This window comes from Pholis gunnellus (genome assembly GCF_910591455.1).
Source record: "Pholis gunnellus genome assembly, chromosome: 19".
Taxonomy (NCBI): Eukaryota; Metazoa; Chordata; class Actinopteri; order Perciformes; family Pholidae; genus Pholis; species Pholis gunnellus.
Window position 1 is genome coordinate 12,614,218 of NC_136546.1, and position 13,910 is coordinate 12,628,127.

The 13,910-nt window shown below is 40.9% G+C and overlaps 1 protein-coding gene across 2 annotated transcripts in view; it reads left to right on the forward strand.

The window, feature by feature from the left end:
* utrn (utrophin) overlaps nt 1–11,646 on the forward strand; it is a 162,094-nt gene extending 150,448 nt beyond the window's left edge. For both annotated transcript variants that reach the window (XM_079180292.1, XM_079180293.1), the window contains exons 74-79: nt 1,767–1,928; nt 3,412–3,649; nt 6,755–6,830; nt 7,076–7,159; nt 9,030–9,055; nt 10,216–11,646. In XM_079180292.1, the coding sequence (XP_079036418.1) occupies nt 1,767–1,928; nt 3,412–3,649; nt 6,755–6,830; nt 7,076–7,159; nt 9,030–9,055; nt 10,216–10,224 (595 nt within the window). In that variant the 3' untranslated portion in view covers nt 10,225–11,646. The remainder of the gene's footprint in view (nt 1–1,766; nt 1,929–3,411; nt 3,650–6,754; nt 6,831–7,075; nt 7,160–9,029; nt 9,056–10,215) is intronic.
* The last annotated feature ends 2,264 nt before the right edge of the window (nt 11,647–13,910 follow it).

Consider the following 13,910-nt stretch of genomic DNA (forward strand, 5'->3'; position numbering starts at 1 on the left):
CTCATAGAGGTCAACGCAGTGTTCTGTCATTGAAGCAGCAATAGCAAACCTATTGGTTTTAGTATCCTTGTGCTCCAAGTTAACTGCTATGATCTGGAAAGGCAGCGCAACATTGCTAAAAAGAAGTGCACCGGAGGAGGAAACGGCAAGCAGTCAGGTGATCTGACTCAAGGATAGGCAAACAGTAAACATTTTACCCAAACTGTTTGCTGAAACTGTCCTCCACGATTTACGACTTTTACCGTAGTTACTGTAGTTGTGCACGCACACAGTTTTCTGTGCAATGATGGAGCAGTAATTGGCATTTCAGGTCATTGGTCATCATTGGTTTCTGTCATTGTTGGATTTGGTCACAGCCATCTTATGCTATAGTGAGTAACATGTTGTCATAACCAACAGAAACAATGGCCAAAGCTGCAGAAATATCTCAAGTTGTAGTACTTTATTTTCTATCTATAGTATAAATCATACATTAATTTTAATATTACATAACCGCAGGATGTTAGCGTCATAGACTGACAGCCTCAGCACTGCTGGATATTTAGAGATGCTGGAACCGTGAATAAAAATGGTCAAATAGAGTCGGCAGTAGACAGAAAGCCACATGGTGCCACATGGTGTTACCATGCGTCGCAACTTTCTCAGCCAAACACCATTTCGAGCTGTCAAACTGGCTATGGAAATTAAAGTCACTCTAGCAATTGAAAGGATTAGTAAATAATAGTCTGCCATCTTTTTTTGTTATTGTCAGGTTTTAGTCTTCAAGGCTCGGGTTATGTTTCAGGATGAAGGTGACAGCTGGGCTTTGGCAAGGCCTGCCAGCCCCTTTCAGGTCACCAAGATAGCACATAAAGAGATTGACACGTACACACACACACGCATACCAATACACAACGGCAGCTATTTCTCCTTCTCTCCCTCCATATCTTTCCATCTGTCTGCCAGGCTTATTCTCTTCTCTGCTCCCTCCATCTCCACACAGCCCTCCCTTATTCCAGTTATCAGATAGTAGAGGCCGACACATCTGTCTTCCGCCGTGGATCGTATCGTGTCCAGCGTAGCAGACCCACAAAAAGCTGAAGCTCTTGCATATCATGGCAGCTAGCGAAATCTTTGTTTAGATTAGGTTCTTTTGAAGCCGTCGTCTCTTATTTGTATCGACAGTCGGATTACTTTTTTCTCTTGAAAAAAGATCATTAAACACTGTCGACTAAAGGTAATTTTTCCCCACCGATTTTCCCCAGCTGTAATCAGTAATATTAATTAATTATAGATTTCAGTTTACTGTTATAAATAGGCAGAAACTAGAAACACACAGACATTTAATCCATATAATTATGGACTGTAAATAATCCGAATGAAGTTTATCTTCTTAAAAAAAAATAGATTAGAATGCTAAGTAAATAGATTTGTATTGATCTGCTTGTTTTTTTTACCGTAGATTATTTGTAGCTCCTTACTAAACCTAATTAGCCGAAACCGGTATGAAGTGAAGGCTTTACAAATGTTCTTTCTGTTATGCAGTTTGTAGCGCATTACTGTGCTACTGTTTCTAAGCATCCATTCCTATTAATATCCAAACATAATGATTTGCAATAAGAATTTCATCATAATTCTTTTATAGTGCAAAACATTTTCTTTTTTTTTTCCAGTTGCACATCGTTGCCCTCCTCCCACTGAACAGGAGGTGAATTGAGCTGAGTAACAGCGACAAGTTGTCATGGCTCCTCGCTCATCACATAACTCTCATAACTCACCTCCTACAGGGACGACGAGCATGCCCTGATCCTGCAGTACTGTCAGACGCTGGGAGGGGAGGTCTCCCCCTGCAGTCAGCCCCAGAGTCCTGCCCAGATCCTGCAGGCCGTGGAGAGGGAGGAGCGAGGCGAGCTGGAGCGGATCATAGCCCGTCTGGAGGAGGAGCAGAGGTAAGGCAATAGAAACAAGAATTCAGTGACAAAAGAGGTCGTTTAAGACCCAAAATATAGGGGAAATAGCAATCCGAAGTTATTAATGTCAAAAGGATTGAAATGTCTGTTTTATGGAATCTTTGTCTTTGTTCACTCACAGCTTCTTGGTGTCATTTGAGTCCATGTGCTCGTCATTACGCTCCAGTGCACAATACATAAACGTCCAGGCACTTCCCGTACCCCCAGTGTGTCTCACACGCCAAGTCCCTCCCCGCTTTGATTAGTAAATGGGGGATGGCTCGGAGACTGGAGACAGAGTCACTCTGCGATCTATTGTTGCAGTGGTACTTTTTTGCACAGCCAGTGGCTCGACTGGAGTGATTTAACACTGATTACTCGCATACACAGGCACTCCGGGAGAGTGAGGAGGAGGGAGAGAGCTTTACTGCCGGGCTCATGAATGCCAACTTAAGTAAAGCACAGCAGCTTATGGTTCTGCATTGAGAGAGAGCGTGAGAGGGCGTGAGGCGGGACACAAGTGAGAGATTTGGTGGGGGGGGTCCTTTATGTTTGTCTATCTAATAGTGTTTCACTGAGACAGCAGAAAGCAGAGGTAAACATGCAACATACAGGCTAGTATTTTCAGCATGACAAAAAGGCGCAGCATTATATGTAAATCATAGGAAAGATGTGTAATAATAACATGAAAGGCCCGCTCTCAGGAACGTAAGTCCTCTGATCTATTTATACAAGGCTCCCAGGAATACAGCACAAGTCTTACTACTAAACAAGCTTGTACAATATTAGAGGATGGGACCTTGAAACGCATAATGAAATAATATAGAAAATAAAAATGTACGCGTTACTGCATATACTGTGCATGCACATAGGAATTCTTGTTTATTTATACTTTATATTGTACATTTATTCAAATACATACAGTTGAGTGACAGAAGCATTAGCATGAACATACTGTAAAGTAGACGCATACATCTACATACGGACACTTATGTTCATCAAGTAAATCGCTGAAACATGTATACATATACAGACTCAACTTTGCACTGGAGGAAAGCAATGTCCTTCCCCTTTGCACTGTATTTTTATACAGTACTATTATAATGTTTTTTTAGGACCACAATGGAAATAAGCTCTTGGACTTTATTGAATTTTATCCTTTTGGCAAATATTGTGCAAAGATATGATGCCTCCTGGTGAGGAGGTGTGCGTATGATTTATTTATATATGTCATATATTTTTTATATATTGTCAAATAAAAAGAAGAGGTTTTGGGCCTCTGCTAGTCAACAGAAGATGAATAATTTCCATTCTTCCAAAGGTTTTCCAAAGTCAAATTTAGAATGCGGGACTTTTACTTGTAATGCTGTATTTTTGCCTTGTTGCATTGCTACTTTTCCCTACAGTGGGTAGATAATCTGAATACTTCTTTGACCTTTGGGTGTGACAGATTTGAGTCGTGTTTCCAACCCTCCTTTCCCAGGAGCCTGCAGAAAGAGTATGAGCAGCTAAAGGAGCAGCACGGCCAGCGAGGGGCCCCTGCTGGAAGCCCCTGGGAATCGGAGGGTTCTTTTGCCCATCCTGATGAGGCTGATCTTCTGGCAGAGGCCAAGCTGCTACGACAACACAAGGGCCGGCTGGAGGGCCGCATGCACATCCTGGAGGAACACAACAAACAGCTGGAGTCGCAGCTCCACCGCCTTCGACAGCTACTGCACCAGGTGACAGAACACTTACACAGATCTGTTGGGCAGTTTTCTCCCAAGAAGCCACGGGTTTATGGCTGAGAGCAGACAGAGGTAGATAGTTATAGACTCATACATCACAAAGATAGGGAGTCCTCAGGTTAGGGTTATTTCTTGCCGTTGTGGACTTTTCCATGACAACTGCAAAGACTTTGAAATGGATTTGAACTGCAGCTGTGAAGGAGGCCATTTGCAGAAAAAATTTTTTTGTTTTTTTGGTGCTTAGCAGACAGAAAACAACTTAAATGTTGTAAACTGATAACTAATGGACAGGGACTTCAAACCTGAAGTAGCTTAATCACAATTACGTGATATAAAAGCGAGCTAGTTGCATTTGTCAGCTCTAAGTATGCTTTCAGTATGTGACATTTGAAAGTACTGCAAGACAACTAACATTTTTCCCCTAATAGTAATAGTTTCTAGCTGGGGATTTAGTCCTAATGTTGCTGATTAAATTAAATCATTCTATGTTTTCCTGATGAAGTTGTGTTTTCCTTAATTTCATTAGGCCAATTGTTGGGGAGCAGTAATCACAATTCACAGACTCACTCACACACACCAGCTTCTAGTGCCACTCATGAAAAACCCATTTAAAAAGTGGAACGCTGATACAAAATGCCTTTAGTGAATTAAAGGATTCTTTCAGAGTCATTTGAATAAATCATCAACATAAATATGAACTTCAGTAGCCCCCACATAGATGTCCACACATATTTGTATGTAAACGTGCTAACCCATTCAATTTTTAGTTCTAGTTTTTGTGCCTGTGAATACGGAAACCCGTTCATCAATGCTCAGATTAGATCCTAATCGTATCATTTCCATTCCACCCAGGAGTCCAGCATTTGTCTATAGTCCTTCTACCAATAAATTCCAGATTTGTTTATGCCCGGCCTAATTGCTCACAGAGGTTGGATTGTTTGTGCAAAGTGAGAAATGCACAATCCTCAAGCCAAACAAACAAATCAGATTGAACAATATTGGCTCTCTGGTAGCTGTGGAGCTGTGGAGGCACAGTAATAACTCACAACAAATATGGCCCGAGGAAGGCAGCTGACGTGACTCGGCAGATTTTTAATGAATGAAGATTAACAGTTTGACAGAAATAAGATGCACCCATCCTTCACCATATTGGAGATTACCCTCCATTTTAAACTTTAGATGTGTGGTAGAAATACTCCTTCATTAAAAGTGTAAAGTCTTGAAAAGCAAAAGTACTCATTAAGCAGTATAATGGCCCCTGTCAGTATAAGATTATCATGTATTGTATCATTGGATTATAATTGCTGAGAGATTGAAGGAGCAATACACGACTAGCACCGCTAGCTCAGGCGTCCCCATGTTGAGAGGCGATCGAAATGCTCCCAATCTCGTACTAAGCACTTTTAACACTTGAAATTTTTAAACTAAAAAGTAACTGGTGCCTATAAGAGTCAAATACATTTAGTGGAGTAAATTGACATAGATTAGCAATGTTCAAATTGAGTGTAAGTACTTTAAACTGCACTGAAGTACAATTCCTACTTAGTCCTTATGGAGTTGTGTGCAGTTAACAGTCACATTCTGTCCATCCGGTACCGTTTAAAAAAAGAAAAGAAAATTCCTTTACCAATGTCATCACCTCCTGTGTGTTTATTGTATTCACAGAGTAAAGTGATTCTGATGCTGATTGCAATTTGAAAAATGCAAACATTAATGGCAGAGACAACTACCTGCAAACACCCCCACACTAAATAAGAACGTCTGTTTTCTGACATTTAAGTCCCAGGAGTCCTGATGATATGTCAACATGTCTTTCCATCAACCCCAGCATTACTGCCAAGCCGCAGAATAATGAACCCAGCCAGCTTGATGGCACGCACTAAATTCCCACTCCTGAAGGCTGACCAAAGCCCTGACCTTAGCTATTCTCAGACGAGCCTCAAGACGGTGGCTGCGCTCGAGAGACGTTTCCAACATGTTAGCCTTTACTGGCGCCAGGGGCACCAGGAGATGAAGGAGGAGGAGGAAGAGGAGAAGAAGAGGAGGGGTGACGAGGGAGGGGAGGGGAGGCAACATTGATTTGCAGTTGAAAAGCTGAAGGGAGTGTGGGAGTCTGCCTTAAATGTCACCAGACATCAAGCTTTCTCTTCTGTGCGTCAAAGCAACGGCGCGTGTACGCACCGATTGATCAACTGTCCACAGTACTTCGGTGACACAATCCTAATATCTAATTGATAGATCGAGATACCGTTTTCTAATGTTTTTCAGAGTAGCTGGGCTCTTTTACTGTCATTGTGATATATTTTCATTGGTTTGACAAATTGCTTCCATCAGACTTTTACCCTCACCCATGACTTGAAGCTTAATTTGTGTCGTCAAGAATGAAAATCCTCAGTGTATCTCCGTGTGCAGGCCTAAATTCTGCCCTTTGGCTGAAGTGGTCTTTTCATTGATACTCGGGGCATCTTGAGGCACAGCAGGGATTCCATAGTGAATAGTAATAGAAACCAATAGAACGGTGAAGAAATCTGTCACAGACGAGGCCCTGACCAAAATCAATCTAGTTTCATCTGTATTTACTGTCTGTCACATCAGCCTCTGTCGAGATGGATTTCCAAATGTGTTCGACGGGAAACCTGTGGATGTGCGAGACACGTCTTCTCCCTCAGTGAGGAAGCTTATATTATTGCTATAGATGAGGACACGGCATGTATGGATATGGACAGAGGAATATCTTTTTGATCTTGTGGCTGGGTGGTCATGACTTCAATTTAAATCGTCAATGTTAGCAGTCTAGGACCCTCTATTGTTGCACTCAAATAGCAAATAGCTCAAAGAATTCTATTCAAATGTCCTTTAGGGTCCTATGATGTGATTGATACTGTAGCATACTGAAGTAGTCGGGGAAATGTCAGAGACATGTTTACGAGACATGTTTTTGTGCACGCAACAACAGCCTCATTGTGCCGCCCTCTGGTATTCCCCTGTCTCCGCCTGGCGCTGTGAAGCACAGCTAATTTTTGAAGTTGTCAAGCGGAATAATTACGTTATAATAATGGAGTTTTCTTTTTCTGCCGTCTTTCCTGCTGTCTCTCTCAGCCGGAGATGGACTCGAGGGTAAATGGAGTGTCCTCTCCGACTGTGCAAGATGGACGGCCACTTACTGAGAACTCAGGTGAGACACTCGAGCTCAAAAGAGACTTGTATACTCCGACACAAACACACTCCCATTGATCTTGATATATGGAGATATGGAGGTCAATAACAGGATGTAGCGGCAGCAGCTTTTAGCAGGTACACTGAACGCTCCTACGCTGTTTCTCCGCAAATGGAAATGTGTTGCTCAGTATGTCATGGAACCAGAGTGTCTGTGGTAACTGAACCCAATGTGTGTGTGTGTGTGTGTGTGTGTGTGTTCAGATGAGTTGCTGGATTCCCACCACAGCAGCTCTGACCTGGCAGATGTAATGGAGCAGATTAACAACTCCTTCCCTGCATGCAGTCGTAAGTTTCCTCCTTCTCCTCCTCTCCCCCGCCGTGCCTTCTCAGCCTCTGTAGGCAGATTTGTGTTTCGCCACAAGGACGCTGGTCAGCAGAAAAGTAGTGCATGTCACTCTGTTTATCTGTTCCTACTTCGTATCCTGCAGGGAAAAATAATGTGTGGCGAAAACTGTTTTTCGCCATCGCAATTACCTAAACTCCAACATAACACCTTGAAATCACTTGTTTATCTTTACCAACAGTCCAAAACCCAAAGATATTCAGTTAACTGTTGTATATGACAAAATAAAGCAGCACATCCTCATTCAGAAGCTGGAAGTAAAGAAAGTTTTGCATTTTTGTTTGAAACAAAACTGAGATGATTGATCAGTGATCAAAATAGTTGCTAACCCTCATTTTAGAGCTTGGCAATATGGAGAAAAGCAAATATCAAGATATTATTGACCAAATACCTCAATATTGATATTGTAGAGTTGACTATTGGTGCTTTTTGAGTAACGTAAATACATCTAGACATGGCATGCCTTTACGGTAATGTAGCCAACAAACCAGGATAAGACGACACTTATGCCATATTATCAAATCCAAAATCTAAATCGATATCTAGTCTCATATCCTGATATGCATATATTATCGTTCTATTGACCAGCCCTACCTGATTTAATGGACTAAACATTTAATCTAAAAAAAAGTGTCCGTTTTAGTCTTCAATCTTCTCTACTGTTATGTTACATTGATTATGTTCTTATTAAATCAATATTCAATTGGAATCTGTCGATATGTTTGTTATAAGACACATCTCATACATTTGTAAATCTATGACTTGAAAATCTAAATCCCCAATTCATACAGTAGTTTATTTTGTTGATCCACGTTAGTACTTCTTACAGCTGTGACATCTCCTATGAGTTGTTGCAGCAATAAATCAAATAGAAACAGGAAATTGAGGCCGAGGAGAAACGGTGGTTCTGTCCTGAGGCAATCAATAAAATCTACAATTTCATTTTGAGTCATCGTCCACCTTCTAATTGTCTCCTTCATTTCCTCTCACTGCTTTTGCTGATTCTTTTGTCTTCTCTGTCCTCTTTCACCACCTCACGTATAGCAGCATTTTTTTTTTTACCTCATACTGTCATTGGACTTTGTTGAAGGTGTGTGTGTGTGTGTGTGTGTGTGTGTGTGTGTGTGTGTGTGTGTGTGTGTGTGTGTGTGTGTGTGTGTGTGTGTGTGTGTGTGTGTGTGTGTGTGTGTGTGTGTGTGTGTGTGTGTGTGTGTGTGTGCTGCGGGTTGTAAATAGTAGCAGCTGGAGCACCTGTGCTCTTATTTCTAGTCATGAATATACAAAAGGTCTTGTGCTGTATTTCATTGAAGTGCGGTATATAGAGTGTGCTTTTCCTATAACTAGTATCAAGGTTTCTGCGGTGCATGCTGGTTCCTCTGCATTGTGACTTGTTTTGATTCTGATGAAGTGCTTTCTCAAACACATAGATTTTAAATACAGCCTCAAGGTTGGTCGTTGGTCATCATTTCAATTTGGTATTCGATATGATCGGGGAAAACCTTTGACCCTCATTACTCTTTATAGCAGGATTTGAAGGAATATCCACCTCTGGGAATGTTCGTCAAATAGAGAAATAAGCGAAAAAGGTTTGAACAGCGAGTTAGAGCTCACTGACTTTAAATTGCATTCAAATTTTAGAATCAACGCTCCTATGAGGGCTGTAGTTAAAAAAAAATCCATTCTAATCTGGCAGAGTAGACACCTGTATTCTAAGCATTTGGTTGCTGAACAGCTCCGAGGCAGTAATTTAAACACAGATGAACTGGGGGAATTCAAGTGTTAAACCGCTCTCTTTGCTTTGTCTTCCCACAGCTTCGAGCCTCTCCTCAAGACCACAGGTAAGACGAGGTTCTTCCTCAATACTTCTCTAAATCAGTCTGCATTTGCAGCTTTCATGGAAGATACTTTCTGCTTTTCTGTGTGTGTTTTTACGGGTTTGAGTAATTGGCAAAGGTGAGAGAACTCTGAGCAGGGCTACATTTTAGAGGTTATTACAGCTGCTGTCACAAAAGCAGTCCCCCCCTTCCATGTAGCCTTCACCTGCCTCAGCCATCCACATTCGGTGGCCTGTGAGAAAGAAACAACTAATGGATCTCTCTGGAGTGCCATTAGCTGCTCCTCTCATTCCCCCAGTCGGAGACCAAGGTGCATTTTGGGACGGAGGTGTTGTGAAAGCTCTTGCCACTCACCCCTTCACGCTGCAATTTTTTTACCCGCTCTGGTGCTTCTCCCCTCCCACCATTCTTTACTTTCTCTGACTGTATTTTTTTGCTCAGCTTGTTACTTCACACACAGCTAATACCTTTCAATGTCCTTATTTGCCATTGATCTGTTAGTGGCTGTAGACAGACAACAGACACGTACTTTCCCTTTTATTTCTACTTCCTCTTTGTTAACCATTACTCTTCAACTTAGGGTTTTCAGCATTTTACACCTCTAAATTGAAGTTTAAGACTCTTGTAAAGCCCACAATACACACTTTGTACTCGGTACACTTAGGAGATGAAGTGAACCAAACTTCTTACATCTCCTCGGTCTCTTACTGGTATTTAGATGAATCATCCTTTCACTTTTTCCTTTTTTTCCATTGTCCTTGGCAAACACTGTGCAATACACTTTCTATTGGTTTTCACACAAAGGCATGGGTGAATAGGTTTGAGTGCCTAATTCCACTTCTGAGAAGACAGCTATGTTTTGTGAAATCTCCCCCGCCCACCTCCTCCCTTTCCTCCACACCGAGCTCCTAATGGACTGTAACTTGAGGGACTGCCGTCCATTTACCAGCTTTCAAATCCGATTACTTTGTTCGGACATCTGATATTTCCACACCGAGATGTCTTGATCAGAAACAATGAGGCGGGTTTACCTGCTTCACTTGGGCTATGAATAAAAAAAAAGACAGGAGTACTAACGAACCCTACAGGCGTGCACCTAAAGATCTCACTTTTGTTGTCTGATCCGACTTGAGGATTCCATGTTTGTGTTCTCTGTTTTGCAGGTATTGTGAGCACAGTCGCCACAGAGGATGCCATGTGATTGTGCGTGCACAAATGTGAGTGCGCGTGTGCACAGTAAGTGTTGGAGGAGACAGAACCATTCCCAAACAAACAATCCCCCCCCCCCCACCCGATCCCAAAGACGCACAGGACCAGACAACTTAACTACTTTTACCACCTTGTCTTGTACTATGCAAACTGTACATTTTATGAACTGTAGATTGTACCTGAACTTGGTTCAACATTTGTCAGTGATTTGTTTAGATATGCAGATGAGTATATGGACACGGGGCTTTGTATAGTAAAAAATATGCTTTTTTGTTTTGTTTTTCCAGAGGGTTGTTTGAGAATTGTATTTCATTTTGTTAAGTTCTGCCCTCACTGGGGATCAAACTGTTACATATGTTGTCATTCCACTGCTTCATCACTTGCAATTTTTTTGTCAAAGGAAGTAGCCACAGGTTTCCATGTTTGGGAGCACGCACAGTTCCTGAGTAATAACATCTAGTGGCCGAAAGGATTATCGTTTTGAAGACTGTCACTTTTCAAGCCTCTGTTTTGTTTTGAAAATCTATCTTGTAGCATGCTCGATGTCAAGTTCCCCTTTAAAGCATTGATATGGCGGCAGACTTTGTGTCCACTGCGATTTGTTGATATAAACTTTACCCCTTCTGTGCCTATACAGTTTGTCGTTCCACGCGTGGAAGACAGAGATAAGAGTTGATAAATGAAAGTGGGTTTGTGTATAAAGAGTGAAGTTTTGGAGAATAAAGATTTTAATCTAAAGTTGTTCTGAATTTGGGTTTGTAAGAGGCCCGCCGTCATTATGTAGAATAGCTTTTTTTTTAATTTTTTTTTTTTTAAAAGATATATGTTCAGAAATCAGAGGAAAGCCATGATTGCCTTGCTACCTCAGACTCATAGACACAGTTTTGTTTTTGTGGTTTGTAAACTTGTTTAAAACAGTTGTGATCATTTACAGAACAAGAACAACCTGGTTTAGCTTTCTAAGCTTCAGCTTACTGTATTGGTGTACACTGCAACGAGGAGATGCCAAGTAAAAAAAAAAAGAGAAAACTATTACTGTACCACAATGGGTCTGTGGCCTGATGAAGCTAGCCGTGCGTTATGACGAGTATTACTTTATCTGATGTTGGTTTTTCCACTGGCCTACTAGCACTGGTCCCTCACTGCGTTGTGTTGTTGTGCTATATGCTATCCTGTAAAACTTGTGAGACTGAACAACACTACTATAACCTCCTCTGACTGTAGACTAATGATGATGATGATGATGGTGATGATTTTAATGATTCCAATCATGATGGACAGTACCATAGCAGAACTGTGTCGCTTCTCCTGAGGTATGTAAAATAGATTGACCACACTACGTGTAATATGGCTACGTTTTATTCTAAATAAAATTTTTATAACAAGTGTGTCTCCCCTCTGTATTGCTTTATTTAATGTAACTGTTCGGCCTGCAATAGTAGATTGAGGCTGTAAATATTCAAGGTAAGTATAGATGAATTCCTTAACTTTCATAAACACTGATCAGAAATTCAATTCCACTACTTGAAGTGTTTTCATATGCAGGACTTGCCTTGACTTTAAAACCATCTATTGAGGAATTCGGGCCTCATTACTGCCAACTCTTCAGTATCATCCAGCCAGCGCCGTAGCATTACTATTTATCAGAGGAATTGATCATGCAGTGAGAGGTTGTGTCATCATTACATGTTTGCAGTTTAACATGCTGAGCTGTTACTGAGAACTCCAAATGAATGATGAAAGGTAATTAGCCTTCACTTCCTTCAATTTTTTTTTTCTTTTCAATTGAGCAGCATTACTCTCTTGTGGCTGCATGCATTGATTATCCTTGAAGGTTGCGCAATGTTGGATTAAAGACATTTAGCTTGGTTTACCTTGGCCGTGCTGTCACTTGTTGCTGGTTATGGATCACATCTGACTGTACAAGTCATTTGAAGGTATAAAATCAGCTCATTTTAGCAATCTGTCAGACTTCAATATGTCCAGACAGGAAATTGCCTGCACTCTGGCTGCAGTTATTGGACCACAAATGAGTTGTTTCCTTCCTTTAACTGCATAGGCACGTCCTAGTAGTATAACCATGTCCTCTCCACTACAATACTGAGGAAAAATTGATGACTAACGAATCAATCCCTTGATTGTGTCCATATATTATTTTTTGTTGTGCCACCTGTGCAAATTCAACACAAATAAAAGTTAACTTTTCCATGCCAGGTTTTTTGTTAATATCACTCCCTCTCATCTGCGGTCCAGCCATAACACACTTCAATAATGCAAAGTGGAAGTGCACCCTAATTGGATCGGACTCATATCCTCCTCTGGGCTCCCTGAGGTGCCTTAATCAGGCTGCCACTTTCATTTCTGTAATGCTCTGCAGGAATCAGCTTTGTTTGTGAAGGCAAAGAAGTTTCAGTAACAAACTAGCTACACAAGAGAGAGGTGGTACTTATTGCTCACTGGATCCCACGATAGAAAGAAGTGCACTGGTATTGTTATTAATATGAATGTGACACTAAGTATGTGAAGGAGGATTTGGTTTAATTACTGTAACAATCTAATGTGCTCATATGAAACTTAGTCAATACAAGATTGCATGATTTATCAGCCATCTTTCCAAAGTATTTTAATCCTGCTCAGACAAAGCTCTCTGGGAATTAGTGCATTAAACTGTCAAGCTCCAGTGAGGTGCAGTCTGCTTGCTAGACTGAGCACAGATTAGTATTCCGCAGTTCAACAAAAACACAATTCAATTAGTGGATGTTTTAATACTAATACAATAACAATTGTGAAAGTGAAATTCCATGGCACTCCAAATGGAGATCAAAGCCCTGCTGCTGGTAGGAATTGCAAGAAGCTTGTTGACATCGAAGATACAACCAAACCAACTCTGTCAACAGCATCCTGCAAACTATGTCCTCAAACTTAATCGGCCATAGCAGACTCGTGTGGCTGTAATGCTCATTACACACAAACAAACTAAATAGACATATCTATTCATCAAAATGTTTATTTATCAAGTTAACATTTAAAAACTGTTCATGTCAACAAGGGGTACACTGTGAATCTCATGTATATTGTACAGGTGCAGTTTAATGTTGTTGCAATACAGCTTCCGGCCACTAGTGGAGGCATTGAGTCAGTGCTGCCCAATCACCAACCTGGTCGGTAATTAATCCGACACCACCTTGGATTTTATAATTGATTTACTCTACAGGAAAGTACTCTCTCAAAATTGGCTTGGATTGAATGCGGTTGTTGTTGCTGTACCCTTGACAAACATAGTTATTTTCTGCCTAACAAGTTGCTAAAGAAAGTTTCCTTCCATCAGGAGAACTGGTTCTTTTATGCATTGTTATGCTTTAGTAATTTAAATGTTTGGTTAGCTCAAATTATTAAATTACCAACCTGCAACCCTGGATCAGCCTTGAGGCACCTCGACTCTGCACCACAGCTGTACGTTTTTTTCCGAGGAAAGTAGAAGTCGACAGTTTTTAACAGTGATATAAATCTTGTTCAGGGGTTCCACGTGTGGTCCACTGTTTAATTTAAACGTTTATTTGTTTAGTGTTGTATTTTGTTTTAACATGCTAAAGCGAGTTTAAAGATAAACTAACTAAGGTCAGGTAAATTAAAGTCCTATTTTTTTTCC